At 38.9% G+C, this 16,810-nt stretch overlaps 1 protein-coding gene across 1 annotated transcript in view; it reads left to right on the top strand.

Moving 5' to 3' along the window:
* Positions 1-3,856: 3,856 nt before the first annotated feature.
* Positions 3,857-16,810, top strand: part of LOC149284008 (delta-like protein 4) — a 56,229-nt gene continuing 43,275 nt past the window's right edge. The window contains exons 1-2 of the mRNA XM_089497204.1: positions 3,857-3,900; positions 4,322-4,475. Coding sequence (XP_089353330.1) covers positions 3,857-3,900; positions 4,322-4,475 — 198 coding nt within the window. The remainder of the gene's footprint in view (positions 3,901-4,321; positions 4,476-16,810) is intronic.

Genomic DNA, 16,810 nt, shown 5'->3' with positions numbered 1-16,810 from the left:
TCTGTCCTCCCCAGCCAGCAAAGCCACATGCTCTGATGGCTGATTAACCTTCAAATGTTCCTCAACCTTTAGCCTTTGTGAATCCTGAATAACAGTTTTATATCCCCAAACATGGATATCCTACTGATAATTTTTAGCCACCTTTTTTAAGGTGTTAGTTTTACTGTGCATAGTACACAAATGGACATTTTCTTCCCCTTTTTTGAATGGCATTGACTGGTATTCTTCCTAAATGGTCTTGCCTTGATGGCATTTGGTGTATACAACAATCAACAAGGCTTGTTAAGGGACACATGCCAGACTAAAACAAAAATAATCATAAATCATACCATATTTTGAATATAAAAAGCAGCAGCAAATGCTCTGAAAAATACCCATTGGCTTAAATTCAAGGTCATCTTATAATGCTGCCTCAAAAAGAGGTCGGACTATAAGACTAAGATCCAGATCCCCCGGAGATCTGCAGGGGACCTGGATCCTCCACTTTGGCAGCCAGTGGACATCTGGCGATGCACGCAGATGACCTGCATTGCTGCCCAGCACTTCCACCAGGGCTTCTATGGAAAGAAATACATTTTTCTCAATCATAGTTTTTATTAAATATGAAAAAATTAATAACTAGAATTAATATTTACTAGTAAAACTTTTTTTCTATAGGGTAGTCTTATATTCATGTTTTTTTTTTATTATTAAAAATGCTTGAAAATTTCATCACTTCTCTGCATGTATATGTGTGCGTGTGCATATGTATATAGGGTGGTGGCTGAATAGATATTATAAAGAAGATGAAAAATGTAAAATGAAGATAAAATAAAAAAGAAAAGGAGACAGAAAATTTTCAGTTGAAAGTTCATGTATGTATGTGTGTATGTGTGTGTGTATGTAAATATATTTGACTTGTGCATTCGGATTTATACGAATTTTAAATTTACAGAATTTGTATAAACTCGGCCATTCGTACAAAGTCCCCTACTAATCCAATGAAAAAGCAAAAGGCTCAGAACTTTCATTCGAAATGTACTCACACTCTCACTCGTTCACACTCTTTAAATGTTTCCCTACCTTATCTGCCAACCCCTTCTGCTTTAGCATTTTCTTCTTTATCTTCTATTTTTTACCGTCTCCCTTCTTTTCTGTCTTTAATCTGAAATCTTCAGTCTGCTATCTTCATCCACGTCTCAGGTGACATAACTGGGCAGGAACTTCCTCCAAAATGGTGGCCCTTCTGATGATGTCCTATCCCCAATCAGGGGATTTGGCGGCATTTTGGTGACATCCCCTTCCACAATGTTTTCTTAAAAAGTCCCCCTTACAACTTCCACTATAAGTAAAGAAATATTTTAAAAAATCACTACCCCCAAGTCATTATGAAAAAAGTATAAAAAAAATATGTAATACATGGTAATATGTAAAACATTGATGTGGCCCTCTGGGGAAAAAAACATGTATTGTGGGATATGACTGTAATTAAGAGATGTTGCTGAACACTAATTGGGCCATTGTTCAGCTGTCACAGTATAGAAGAAAATTAAAGTTAGATTGTGAAAATGTGTTTTTTTCCATTTTAGCATTAGGTTTTTTTGTATCTTTTATCACTAATAATTATTATGTTTTCTGTATTTCTGTGATTTAACTAAAGGACCATACTTATGAAAAAAGTGATGTATAATTTGTGTGGGTTAATCAAATATGGAAAAAGGGGTATCATGCTATAACAAACGTAGTCAAAATAAGTAAAAATATTTTGCTACTTTGGTTATAAACCACCCGAGAACTGGAGGAATTAAATTCCCTTGCGGTATTAGCTTCTACCACTTCTAGATTTTTAAAAGTAAAAATCTCAGGGTTCTCTGGAGCTTAAACTACTGGAATTTTAGTCTGTGGTATTGCTGTGGGGGCAGAACACAATTACCAAAAACAATAAACAAAAGGGATTTAGGGGTGATTATTTCAGAGGATTTAAAGGTAGGTAAACAATGCAATAGAGCAGCAGGTAATGCTAGCAGAATGCTTGGTTGTATAGAGAGAGGTATTAGCAGTAGAAAGAGGGAAGTGCTCATGCCGTTGTATAGAGCACTGATAAGACCTCACTTGGAGTACTGTGTACAGTACTGAAGGATATAGATTTGTTGGAGAAAGTTGAGAGAAGGGCTACTAAAATGGTTCATGGATTACAGGATAAAATTTACCAGGAAAGGATAAAAAGGGTCTTAACATATATAGCCTGAAAGACATGACAGGGGAATATGCATACCTGGGAACTTTCCGTGTTTGACCTGGAGATTGCCGGGTCGTGGGAGCGGGGTCTTGACATGCCTTGCTCCCTGCCCATTTTCCCTTGAATTAGTGGTGTTTCCAGCAGACATCAGCGCGAACGCCCCTGACATCAGCGGGATCTCCCACCGACATCAGTAAGCAGTACTGGCCGCATCCCGCAAGGTAAGGCTCAGGGTAACCGGAGACCAAAAGTTCCCAGGTATGGGAATATGCATATTTGAGCAGGGCCCTCCTTACCCCTTGTTTCGAAGTCGAATTGTAATTATATACTAAGTGTTATCTCCTGTTTACCCATTGTACAGCACCGTGGGATATGATGGTGCTATATCAAACAATACATAATAATCTTGTTTATATAAATTAACTGTTGAAGTATTAAGCCCTGCGTAAATTGTTGGCGCTATATACATAAAAGATAATAATTATTATTATTCTAAAGACCACATCAACTCAACACTTTAATAATAATTTACTGTTTTTCACTTTGGTGCACTAATAGTTAATAAACTACTGTGTGGAGATCATGGAATATGTTCCATATAAAACAAAGGATCATCGACTAGCAAAAAAAATTGTCTAACGCATTTCCTGTCGGAGATTATGGTTTTTATCTGAGGGTACCGCTGTGATAGCTGCACATCTCTCTATAACGTTGTGTTTGTGTTATAAAAGTGTTTAATGATAAGTGGGAGATATGTTGATATGAAAGAAATTGAAATACTCACAATTTTAGTGTACACTCTTACAGTTTATGTATTTTGGCAAATTTCTTATGCACATTGACGTCTTTGTGTGTCATGATAGGTTTAAAAAAAAATGAAGATGTAATATATATATATATATATAACAGATAATTTATTATACATAATACAGTGCCCCAAACTTCCCATCTCCACCTATGAGAACAGGAAATTAAAAAGGAAAAGCTTTCCACAGTCTAGCAGCAGTCTAGGAACTAGTGATCCTGCAAAAAATATACACACAGGTCTGACAACAAGAGAGGCTCTTCTTTAAACTTAAGGGGCCAGAAAAAACCAATCCGTGTCAAAACAGGTAGTATTTTTGGGAAACAATAAACTAAAATATACAGTAGTTATACTACTAGAATGGAATATCCTTGGGGAGTGCACAATGCCAGCAAACAGCTGCAAGGGCCAATAAGGTCTTGGCATGCATAAAACGAGGTATTGTTTCACAGGAGGAGGATATCATCTTGCCTCTTTACAGGTACAGTTCTGTGCACCTGTCCTTAAAAAGGACATTATGGCACTAGAAAAAGTGCAAAAGATGGCTACAAAATGAATAAGGGGATTGGGAGATACTAGTTATGAAGACAGACTAAAAAAGTTTAAATTATATACGCTGGAAAAACGGCGTATCAGAGGGGATATGATAACATTATATAAATATATATATACGCAGGGCCAATATTACAAACTCTTCAGTGATCTGTTCATTAACAGAAATGTACAAAGAACAAGAGGTCACCCTCCGATTCTGGAAGAGCGGAGATTTCATAAACAACAAAGGTAGTAACTCACCCGAGTACCCGCTATCCGCGGGTACTGGATCCCGCGTCATGCCTACAGCACCTTCCTCCACCTCCAGCCAGACTGCTATCGGGTAGAGAACATGCTCAGTTGACGTCGCGCACGGGGGCGGAACATCATCTGAGCGGCAAATTTAAAACTCAGCGCTGAGCTGTGCTCAGTTATTGTGCTGAGTAGAGCTGTTTACCTTCGTGTTTCCTGTGATCCTGATTTATTGTGTACCGAACCCGGCTTTTGTTTTATGGACTTTGCTGATTCTCTGTTACCCTGAACCCGGCTTCGTGTACTGACCTACGCTCCATTTAGTGGATCCTATTCTGTGATTTTGCCGTGAGTTATCCTGCATACCTGACTCCACCACCTACCATACCTTACAATTATAACAGAATGGCACAAATATAGAACAAAACATGGCAACAAAGAAAATAATAAAATGTCCCCATTCAAAAGTTTGCATACCGTTAGTTCTTAATACTGTGTATTATGTCCTTTAGCATTGTAATAGTTGTCTATGAGGCCCCACATTCTTGCAAGTGGTATGGCTGTCCATTCATCATGGCAAAATACCCCCAGGTCATGGAAAGTCTTTGGTCGTCTTGCGTGGACCGCACGTTTGAGATCTCCCCCGAGTGGCTTGATGATATTAAGGTCAGGAGACAGTGATGACCACTCCAGAACCGTCACCTTTTTCTGCTGTAACCAATGGAGAGTTAACTTGGCCTTGTGCTTAGGATCATTGTCATTCTGAAAAATCCAAGAGTGTCCCATCTGCAATTTACGTTCAGAAGAATGCAAATTGTCTGCCAGTATTTTCTGATAACATGCTGCATTCATTTTGCCATAATTTTTCACAAGATTCCCTGTGCTTTTAGGGCTCCCCCTCCCTCCAAGACATAATAAATGGCTTCATATGATCACTAGCTCTAAATAAAAGGCCATTTGAGAAGCCGTAGCACATCCTGTGTGGCTGTATCAGAAGTGCTGGATGCCATGTCACATCTGGCGCTTCTGATACAGCTGTGCCTCAAATGCTTCGGTTTCACCAATCCACTATACCATCAGGGAACACCGCACCCTCTTTATTAAAACGTATAGGAGGTATTATAGGGACTGGCTGGACAACGTAGGGCCATAGTGAAGGCATGGCAGAGGCTGTTGGGACAATACAGGGACTGAGGATAAAAGGAAAAGTGGCGATGGGGACAATACAGGGTCTGGAAGGAGACATGGCAGGTTCTGTGGAGACATGGCTGTGCTAGTGTTGAAAATTCAGGCACTCCGAGGGGGAACAATACAGGGCACAGTTGTTGGATATGCCATTTTAAGCACAGACATGTCAATGAAAAATGTACTCAACATATTGTCTTCAAGAAATTATTCATAGAACTTCTGACCTGTTTGTGGCCCTCAATAAATAATTTTAATTATTTTCTGAAAAGGGAAATTATAAAACTTTTGTTATAGATCACATGGTGGAAGTGTAGCCGGTATGTGAACTGTGTAGATTATCGTGATAGATGGTAAAATTGTAGGATAATTTCAAAACCAAGGCCAAAATTGAGTTAGGTAAATCTTTACTTCAGTTGTTATTCCAACTTGCCTACTCCGTTTTGTAATTCTCTTGCATGTCCCACGAAATTCTCAACAATTCTTTGCTTGGTGAATAAGTCCCAGTCTGGCCCTGCTCCAAAATCATAGACATCTAGTTTATGATTGTTTATTGGAAGGGGCCCTCCTGGACTAGTCATGAATGGGGAACATGACTTCTGGCACTTGCTGGGGTCAATAGTCCAACTAGGGCTGTCAGGGGGAAGTAGGAGAACAATGTTGCAACAAAAGAGTGTAGAACTGTTTAGGATGGTTTCTCACCTAATTCCGTTTGGAAGCAAACCAGCTTAATATTGCTAATATTGTGTTTTTTGTTTGCTGCTGCTTGAAATGATTGTTATATTTTATTTGTTTCTTTTTAGACACAGTGCAAGTTCTCAGACAGCCTCTTTTCATTTAAAGACTTCTGTGGAGGCTGAGGGTACGTAGATGTTTTGGTGTATCTGCCTGACTTCACCTGTCAGCCAGCAGGTTGTTCATGGTTGTTATGGACTGGCTTGAGTATGTAAATAGAGTTGTGGCTTTGTAGGGCAGAGGCTATGTGTTACGGCAGGTTCAAGACTAATATCCTAAACAGTCATATCTCCTGATTGAAGATACAATTTAAAAGTTTTGCTAAAAAGTTATTTTTTTTTTTTTAATTATTGTATAATATTAATTCCTAAAGCCATCTGCACCCGGTGCATTTTGGAGCTTTCGACTTCACAACTCCCCCAACTTCCTCCTCTGTGATGGGTGCAAATGATGACTCCCTAGCTAAGTCTGGCAGAAATGGGATTTTGATTTGTTCTGTAAAGAAATAAATCTTGCTAAGGTGGCTTATGAGTACCCAGATCATTATATTCTTATTTAAATGAGTCTGGAAGACCTGTTGTACTTCTGGATGAGAGTAAGTGCTAATTTAGCTTCCATGTGCTTGCACCTTTTGACTGTGTAATCTGTCTGTATGAGTGTAGTAACTGGTGCATGATCAGACCATTTTATCAGTCATTATTAGATTTTTGAACCTGTTGTAACATAGTTTCATCAGTAAGTATTAAATCAATCCTTGAGTTGGAGTTATGTGTTGAAGAGTGGAAATAATAATCTCTCCTAGGTATAGGAACCTCTAAATGTCATAGACTGTGTACTCTGCAAAAAAGCCTATGAGTTTTCACTGCTTATGTTAATATTTATTGGCGGTGCTGTCTGCCATGAAGATCCAAAGTATCTAAGAGTGGAAGTGTCTAGGAGTAACCACAGAGTGGTAGGCCAAGGACAGAGCAGGGCTGGTAAGTGTTTGATGGAGGAGGGATAATGTCTGGACACACTCCAGAACCTTGTAGAAAGTCTTCTCAAAGGAGTAGAGGCTGTTCATCACAGACACAGAAAAAAGAAGGGGGCACGATGAATGCTTGAAAGGAAATTGATGCTAATTATCCAAGTGTATACCTTGTTCGCTATCTAAACCCTGGTGAACCCTCAAGAAGGACTAATAAAAAACGAATTAAATGGTGCAGGTTATAGGGCCTGTAATCTGTAGCTCTGTTGTTCTAATTAGCAACCACAAAGGATAAAACTTTGCCTTGTCCAGTTGTTCTTTTCATGTGGTTAACGTGTATTGATCTCTATTTTAGTTGTATAGTAATAAATGCTACCTTTTTTAAGATAGGATTTTTTCTTTCAAACAGTTTATCAGATAGTAGGGTTTTAGCACCCAGTAATCCTGTCTCTTCTCTGTTATTCAGTAGAGCCAATTTTTGTGTTTGGATTGTTTAGGAAGCAACAAATTAGAAATGTCCCACTGGTTTAGAAGCCAAATCCTCTCCTTGATTTCAATGGATCTGTTGACCCCATTATTTTTAAATAGGAGATTCACTGGGAATCACCTATTATGCAGAAAAGCCTGTTTTTTTTCCTTAACCCCTTAAGGACCAGGCGTTTTCTTATTTTTTGTACCCTTTGTGACCAAGGCTGTTTTAAAACTTTATTTATCTTCTCAGACAGGAGGCACATGTGCACTAATGCTCTGAAAAATACCCCTCGTCTTATAATCGGGGTGGTCTTATAATCAGACCTCAAATAGAAGTCTGACTATGAGTCTAAAATCCAGATCCCCCGCAGCATGGCAGGGGACCTGGATCCTCCTGTCTTATGCCCCCCATTTAACACTCCCCCTTCCCGGTCTGTAGCCGGGGCAGCATGTGGACATCTACACGATTCGCGTAGGCAACTTACGCTGCAGCCGGAAGGAGGTGCGGTTAGCAGCGGGGGTTGTCTGCGTCCATTGCGCAGACCTTCCCCGGCTGTCAGAGATTAGAGTTCTTGCAGAACCTGTTACTATTGATATGTTCTGCATTGACATGCCTTGATCTTGTCATTTACTGATGTTGTTTCACAAATGCTTTTGTTTTATTTGTGAACCAATAAAGAGAATTTAAAAAAATTGAATGAAGCATTTCAAAGAAAAAAGAAATTAAACTGATACATGCAACGAGACCCTGTAACTTACTAAAATGATTTGCACTTTTTTTTTTTTTTTTTTTTACTATGGACATATTTCCTGACAATTCTAACAAAATCTAATGTAGCTAAAGGCACTAGGTGTTTCTCAGTGTGGAAATTCCCTGTGCACTACAAGAAGAGATGTTAACGGTGCCCATAAAGGCATTTTGCCTGCAAAGAAATGGGTGGAGTTGTCTCAATGGGAATTCTGAATCACTAACTATACAAAATAAACATTGCAACATCTAATATTTACTCTATTAACAAACTTATTGCAAAAATCCATAACTGTAAACATATGTGCCCTAAAATTATTGTTGAAATAGTCTACAGTGTTAAAAATTAAAATAATTACACAGTCACTCAGTAGGACAAATTAGATCATAACCTAATATCATTCACCACATTGTGTAATAATGAAAATATTTCAGTCGAAACTGGACTTTCTGAGAAATAGAGTTTAACCCCTTCAGGAGCATTTCGTTTACCATGTTTGCACTAAATGACCAGAGCAGTTTTGGGGGGGATTTTTTTGCTGTGTTTTTAATTTCCCATTTGAAAGACATCATTTAGTGCACCCCCACAATTTTTTTTAAAATAACAATTATATATACCGTATTGGCTCGAATATAGGCCGCACTTTTTTCCCCCACTTTAAGTCTTTAAAGTGGGGGTGCGGCCTATATTCGGGGTCTAGCGCCCGACGCCCGGGACATGCAGCGGGCTTAGGATACAGATCCCCCGCAGCGGTGCAGGGGACCTGCATCCTACTCCCCGATACGCTCAGACAGCCTCCCCTGCCAGCACTTCCCACGGGGGGGGTGCCGGCACGGGAGGTTGTCTAAGCGCATCGTGCGGTTGTCTAACCGCACGATGCGTTTTACCTCTGGCCCCCCGTCTGACTTACCGGAGCAGACTCCCGGGTGTCTTGCGGAGCCGGCGGGGGACATCTACGCAATACGCGTATACAACTTCCGGTGCCGGCACATCCGGCACCGGAAGTTGTATACGCGTATTGCATAGATGTCCCCCGCCGGCCTCGCAAGACACCCAGGAGTCAGCTCCGGTAAGTCGGGGGGCAGAGGAGGACAGTGGCAGCATATCTCGGCGAGGAGGACAGTGGCAGCATATCTCGGGGGGGGGGGGGACAGTGGCAGCATATCTCGGGGGGGGGACGGACGGACAGTGGTAGCATATCTCGGGGAGGGAGGACAGTGACAGCATATCTCGGGGGGGCAGAGTGGCAGCATGTTTTTTTGGTGCTTTTTTAAAGAAAAAACCTTTTTCTTTAAAAAAGCACCAAACTTTTAGGGTGCGGCCTATATACGGGGGCGGCCTATATCCGAGCCAATACGGTATATATATATATACCATCATTTAGTACATAAAATGTGGGGAAAAGTAGGGGAAAAAAAGGATTGGTTTCATCTATAAAAACTATACATAACCAGTGCAAATAGGGAAAAAACTCCAAAAATGAATTTAGGTAACACCTCAAACATCTGGTATTTTCATTTAGTTTGGTAGTTACAGGGTTAAATATGAATGACGTGCATCATAAGATTTTTTTTAAAATGTGATATGCTGGGAGTTTTACTAAACAAAAGTATATATGTATTTGAAAATTGACATCTCTCAAAGCATTTCACTAGGGGCATTTTAAAAACTTTTATTTAACAATTTTAGGGCCAATATGTCCTAAGCATTGAAGTAAAAAATTGTATTTCAGTACATTCCTTTTTCTAGATATATGAAACTACCAAATCAACTTGTGATTTGTATTCAGAAACAACCCCAGAGTACAGGAAAATCCCACATGCATGAGTAGAGCACTCCGGGTTCAAAATTGAAATATGCGCATTTCAGTTTTCAAACTTGAAATTTTGACTGATTACTTTGCTTTAAAGGTCTCCAATTTCAATGTAACGCCATAAAACTATGTATGTATACATATATATTCCCTAAAAGCAAGTAGTGATTCTGTTTTTCCTGAAAGGTCATATTGCCAACAATTTGTAGTAATACTTTTTAGTAATACTTTTTTAGCCATACTTATTAGTCACCAGAGGCTCTCTCTCCTTTGATCCTCAGATATTGGCATTATAACATGAATATGATCATGCCCCAATGCAAATCTTAGTGATGCTCCCACACACACAAAAAGGTGTGATTGGGCTTGGCAATTGAGTAAGGATTCTCTGACCCTGTCCATCTGACAGGTGTGGAGGAGGTTACAAAATCATATTTTTGAGGTCAAGGATACCCCTGATTTGTCACTTACTGTTATTAATTAATAACAATTTAATTGTACAGAAAAAGAAACATTGTCAGTGGTTAACATATCACATTTTACACAAGTTTCAATCATAATACAGAAGGGAAAGGTAGGTTAGTGCAATAATTGTGCAGTAACTTGACAAACATGTGTTCACAAAATTACTCTAGACATAGAAATCTTCTATTCCCTTTATTGCTTCCAAATTAGTTATTTAAACAAAGAAAGGTGATGTATCAGCCCAAACTGGTTTTGAGGTCTTATATTACATAATACCTCACCATTAACTGACTTCTAACATGTCAGTTTATCTAACAATAAAAATAAACAAAAATAAGAGAAAAGCATATTAGCCCAAGTAATCAACAAGTTAAGATAAAATAATAAGTGTTTAGGTTTTACGATAATTACTGTGGTTCTAGTGTATTTTATTTTTTTTACTCATGCGACTTGTCATGCACATTATAAAGATTAACTACATGTGATTATGTGTCCTTCCAAATATCCCAAGATCTGGAATAAAATTTCATGGATCCCAGAGCTTTTTTTTGTTCTGATATATGGATTTCATTAATTTTACTTTCAATTTCCAATCTGGTTGGAATTTGGGGGATTTCCACCTCAATGCAAGGAGATAAGTATTATAATCTGATGTCCAGGTCTAGATGATCACTTGGGGCACTGTTTCTAATCTGTCCTTACGACAATATTGGAGAAATATACAAAGACTGTGTTAGAGTCTCATACCTGTAAGACATGACATTTTAAATAGTTTACAACATGCCAAATCAATAAAAAATGCATCATGTACTCTTTTGCTGTTATTGCCCATTTGTCCTATAAGCCAATAGCATTAGCTAAAGTACAGTATGAAGAATAATGCACACTTTAAAAGGTCATTGAGTAGATATTGTAGTTTGCTAAACCTGAAAAATTGAGAATATAGCCACACATGACATAATTCTTAAGCAATAAAATATACTATAGACCAAACTTGACAAATAACTGCATTTTATCAGATAATGTAACTTTAAATACAATGAAGTAACATAACTCTGAACTGTGTACAAGCAGAAGTGCACTACATATAGGATCTGCATCCACAATTACATTTATGAATCGCCACAGTGACTATTAGAAGCACAAAGATTCTCATGGACTGTGTAGCGCCATCCTAACATTATGGCCACTAATTCAATAAGTAAACCTAATTTAGTTGATGAGTGTATAGAATATACTAAAGGCCATGTGGAAATACAACACTGTTCCTATAGGTTGCCTTAACTGCTATCATATCCTCTCCCTATAGATAAAAATCACAATTTCATATTAAAAAGAAGGTAATGCATAAACTGATTAAAAGACACATTATAGTATCATTATGTTACTATCCTCTTCTGGAGTGACTCTGATGTCAATGCACATTACTTGAAGCAGGCAATGGGCTTAGCTTTTCATCAAACTTCTAATGACAATGGATAATAATCTGTTAATTGAGAAGAAACGGTTAGCAACATAAACTTAGACAACAATGTAGTTCTTGTAAAATATCTAAAAACTATAATAAATGAAGTGTTCTATTGGTAGGTGGCAATTATTATACCTAGAACCAATGAGGTTTAGAGATCATGGATTCCTGCAAACCCTCCTTTGTTTGAGAGGCTTGTCACCTAGTAACAGTTAGTGGGAGAATGGCACACACCGGGTAGTTGCTTTCATAAAGGTGATCCTATCCAAATTGGAAGGTCCTCAATAATGTTTAAAAAGGTTTTAGCGGAGGACCATCACCAACTCAACTCAACTTTATTTGGGTCAAATTGGCCATGCATTGTTGTCTCAGTTTATATTACTTATCATTTATTTCTCTATTCACAAATTCATCATCAGGAGTTTGATGGTCTCTATTTTAGGGAGCAGTCCAACATGGCTTTGTCCTCATTTTCCCTTTCATCTAGAGATTGGGTGAGCCACGGATTATGCATACAAATCAAGGTGAGCTCTGAAGTTCTAGCCACCGAGCAAGGGCTAATATGCAAAGGGAAACGAAAGACAGCAAAGGGAAATGAAGAATTGTCCAACTTGGATAGGGAAGTAAGAAGAGGATCATTATCCCAAGTTGAAGACTACTGATCTGGATAAAGATGCACCTCTATAAACTTGAGGTATAGCCTGTCCACTGGAAAATACAAGATGGGGCAGAAGCATAAGCCTTCAAAATGGATCGAGCAGATCAGAGTCAAACTTCTGGGATGAAAAGCCTAGAGTTGGTTGTATAGACTGATCCTATGCTAAGGGAAAACATTCTGAAAAGATGCCCAGATGGTAAATTCGACCCCAGTTGGCTAAGGGAAGAATTGATCAAGTTCAGCGCCCAGGTAGAGAGACCAAAAGGACCCATGTTCTCGTTTTGGCTGATATCCACATGGACTGTTGGAGAGAGGCAAGGTTCCCCCAGTGGAACCTTCAGGCCTTTGATTAATCTCTGGAAAGGCGGATACAAAACTATTGATGGTCAGACAGGGTAAACAAGGACCATATCATGTACCCTGTCCTGCTGTACATTCTGATTGACTTTGGGGAATACAAATGGGCTTGGTCAAAGTTGGAGAGGCAAAAGAGGCCCATTGCTCTCATACCCATGCAATAAATAATTAACATGCACATGTACTGTCTGTTTTTTATATTTATTGTATTATCTATATTTGAAATAAATTTCTTGTCATCTGTGGCCATTTGCATTTTACCTAAGCCAATGCCTTTTTAGTCCTGTCTGGTCACATTGCATACATCAGTCAGAGGTATCGTGATGTGATATTTTGTTTTCTTGATAGCTTGTTTCCCTTGTTTGTTTTTTGGGGTGTAACCACACAAGTTTTGGAGCTCTGGCAGCAGGAATAATCACCCAGTCACATTCCTTCAGCACTGGGTACCATTCAGCTCCGAAAGCATTATTAAATCTTCTGGGGAAGGAAGGAAATTAAATAGCAGGAAATTAGCTAATTAGTTTTCTAACAGTGTACCAGTCATGTTTAAGAATTATTAATCAGACATTACATACAGACAACAATACATATCAATCTCACAAATCTGCCATCTACACCATTTATTTAATGGCCTTTCAACGGTAGCAATGATAACCATTAAAATGCAGGATATGCTCTTTTTTCCTTATTCCCACATCAGTCTTGTCTCTTGCCTATACAAACCCTTAAACATGGTTGGTTTATATTATAAAGCAAGCATAGTTCAGCAGTAACAGTTTTGTTGTCATGTTTTACACTTGTATAGTAGTGTCACGAAGAAAATAAATGGTTGTTCTCCAAAGGAAAAAAAGTAGCAGTCTTTTGATAATGCAGTATTGTAATACATGTTTGTATGTATACAAAAATTGACAAGTACTAAGAGGTTTATAGTTTGATATAGATAGATATAGACAGAGATAGATTATATCTTTTTATTTGTTACAATATTTGATGTATAGTCCAACATTAAGAAAGTTTCTTCCCTTCCAAAAATGAAAATAGATTAATAAAAAATAGGGAAAAATCAAATAGAAATAAATCAAATAACATTTATGGAAACCCAGTGATGTTACTATGACATCACAGGCATTGAAAGTCTGTTAAAGAGACCCTCAAAGAGATCTTAATCCATACAGCTCTGGGAAGAGTGCAAAAAATCTACTAAATACAAAATGTTTTTTGTTTGGTTTTTAAAAACCAAACCCCTAATATCTAATATCCTTTAGCCCTACCACTACAAGTAAAAAAGTATATATATTAAAAACTTCACTACCTCCAAACCTTTTAAGCCAGTAGTATCAATAAATATAATATAGGGTAATATGTAAAGTATGACTGAGGCCCTCTTGTTGCAGAACATAAACTGGGTCATTGTTCAGCTGTGGCGCCTACAGTCTAAAATAAATAATAGGCAAAATTGCAAAAAATATAGGGTATTATGTTTTTAAGTATTATGTAAGAGGGAGAAAAAGGGGGATCATGATTTAACAAACATACGGTTAAAATGACAAAAAAAAAAAAAACCTTCAGGCTTAAGGATAAAAACCCTGGTCCTCAAGGGGTTAAAACATGTCTAAACATTTGAAATGATAAATTCTTACCTGGGAATTTCTTTTCCTTTCATATGCCTTAGCACTTAATATGAGGTGTAGTTCCTACTTCCGGTATTGTAGAAAAACCAATAATAAGTCCCTTTTGGTGTAGTGATCAGGTGTCCCAATACTTTTGTCTATATTATGTATATGCACTGGTGGATCTTGTGGAATGAGTCTTAAGGCCCAACAGGAGTTTATGCCTCTTAAATAGTCATTACATTACATTTATTTATTATTTATAGCGCCCGCAGAGGCCGTCGCACGTTACAATCAGAGTCAGTAGGATACATTTCAAATCACAAACAATAACAAACTGGTACAAAAGGAGAAGAGGGGCCTGCTCTTGCAAGCTTAAAATTTAGTCTGTTGAGGGAGAAGTGAAACAGAAGGAGAGGACTACTTGGAAGGGGATGAGTTGGTTATTAAAAACTTAGTCCACTATGGCTTTATCACTGGGCAGCTCCACCAAACATGGAGCATCATACCCAAGCAGCCCCTGTAGCAACACTTGGCCCCGGCTACCCCTTGCCACACTTGCCCCCCTGCTGACTTGCAACCCCTCGCCACACTTGAAGTCCAATGGGTGCCACCCAGTTCTGATGACGTAGTCAACTTTTGCAGAGAAGCAGCGTGAGAAAGAGTATTCACTCGAGGAACATAATAATGACAGCACAGTGCTACAGCTACTCAAAATGATATGGCATTGAATTGAGTTATGTAGTACTACACTGCATTCGTAGTACCTTGCTTTTGGATGAATTTGTGTCTGTTTACATATTTTTAATTTCATAATTAACATGAAATATATTTGTTTAACACAGAGCTAAGCAGTAGAATTGTGCAAATGGTCTACAAATGTTTCTGACAAATTTATTGTTTCATTTTTGGTACATATGTTTACGCACAATTAATTTTGTTTCCTGCCGCTTTGTTTTGGATGAAATTTGGAGGGCTTTTTCTATTCATAAACAAAATATGTTTTACTCACATTCATTTACTCTCTTTCATACTCTCCCTCAATTGTCACACTCTAAAATGTATTTCTACCTTCTCTGCCAACTACTTCCTTGTCTTGTCTCTTCTGGTTCTTCTGTTATCATTCTTGGTCCACTTTTCCCTGCCATCCACTCTGGAGCCCTTCTGGAGCGCTTCACACCCTCTTCCCTGATTGGAGGAATGAAGGAGAGGCTGTCCCTGTGGGGTGCGTTGTGGCTCTGCCTTTTATATGGAAGCACTCCAAAAGGCCAGAAAAATACAGATGGATTTGCGGAGAAAGAGAGGTTCAGAAACACTTCTTTCTCCTCAGATCCATATACATTATTCTGGTCTGGTGTAGTACTTACACAACAGGGCAGGGGCCTTCACACACACCCTCTCCTCTAGCTGGCTGAGGGAAAGGATCACTGTTATCCTGGCTAAGGCCACAAACGACATCTGATGGAGCGACATCTCCTCCAGTGGAGGATGCTGGTCGAGAGAGATCCAGCCGAGGCAGAGCTTCACTGCTGCCAGAGTGTCTGGTGGTAGCTGGCAAGAGGCAGAATCAACAGTCCGGGAGTAGGCCCAGGCTTTCCATCAGGCCTACGAAGAGAAGAAATCTGATGTCTATGCAATCAAGATGAGGGCCAGACCCAGGCCTGAAGAGGTTGCTCCAGTCCTGGAGCTCCATTTCTGACGATGAAGAAGTCCGGGATAGCGGTAAGGTCCCCTCCGTGGAAACACAGGTTTTCTTTTGTTTCTTTTGTTTATTAGTTTGATTCCTAAGGGTCAGACAAAGTGCTAGTGTGGATCCTGGGGCACTCCTTCTTGTACTGAACACCTCAGGGTGATAGGAAGCCAGTGAAATGCAAGGCAGTCGCATCCTCTATCCATGGCGGTTGGTGATGCTGGCATGGTGCAAGGGTTAACTGTCCATAGAGGTGGTTTGACTTGTAGTTCACAAGCCTCTGGCTTAAGTGCAGGATGCTCCTAGGGCTTGTAATTCCAGTTGGGGCTGCCATGCATGGGAGGTTGGTAGACCTGACAGGGATATAGTTGGTATGCCTATGCCAGCCTGTGGTGGTATTACAGTTAAATTGGTTACTTTCATATTGGCGGTAAAAGTGCAAGAGGTAGGCTCGGTTGTCAACTCATGCTAATGAGATTAGTCATATTTTTATATGTCTACCTTGATTTGCACATAATTTGCATACAGTTATTATACAAAACAATATTATACCTATCAGCATAGAAACAGCAACATAACACAGGCCTTTATGAATAGCTCAACATATCGGTTTGCATAAGTAAAGTGTAAGATGCAAACTCTTTTTTCTTATAGATGGCTATAAGATGACTATATACAGTATATAAATACACCCCTTACATTTTTGTAAATATTTTATTATATCTTTATGTGACAACACTGAAGAAATTGCTCTCTGCTACAATGTACAGTGAGTGTACAGTGAGTGTACAGCCTGTATAATTTGCTGTTCCCTTACAAATAACTCAACACAC

Source organism: Sceloporus occidentalis, unplaced genomic scaffold (genome assembly GCF_023333645.1).
Source record: "Sceloporus occidentalis isolate IW3139 unplaced genomic scaffold, rSceOcc1.0.p SCAF_100, whole genome shotgun sequence".
In the NCBI taxonomy this organism is placed as follows: domain Eukaryota; kingdom Metazoa; phylum Chordata; class Lepidosauria; order Squamata; family Phrynosomatidae; genus Sceloporus; species Sceloporus occidentalis.
The sequence above is the reverse complement of the archived record's forward strand: the minus strand, read 5'-3'. Positions and strand labels throughout refer to the sequence as shown.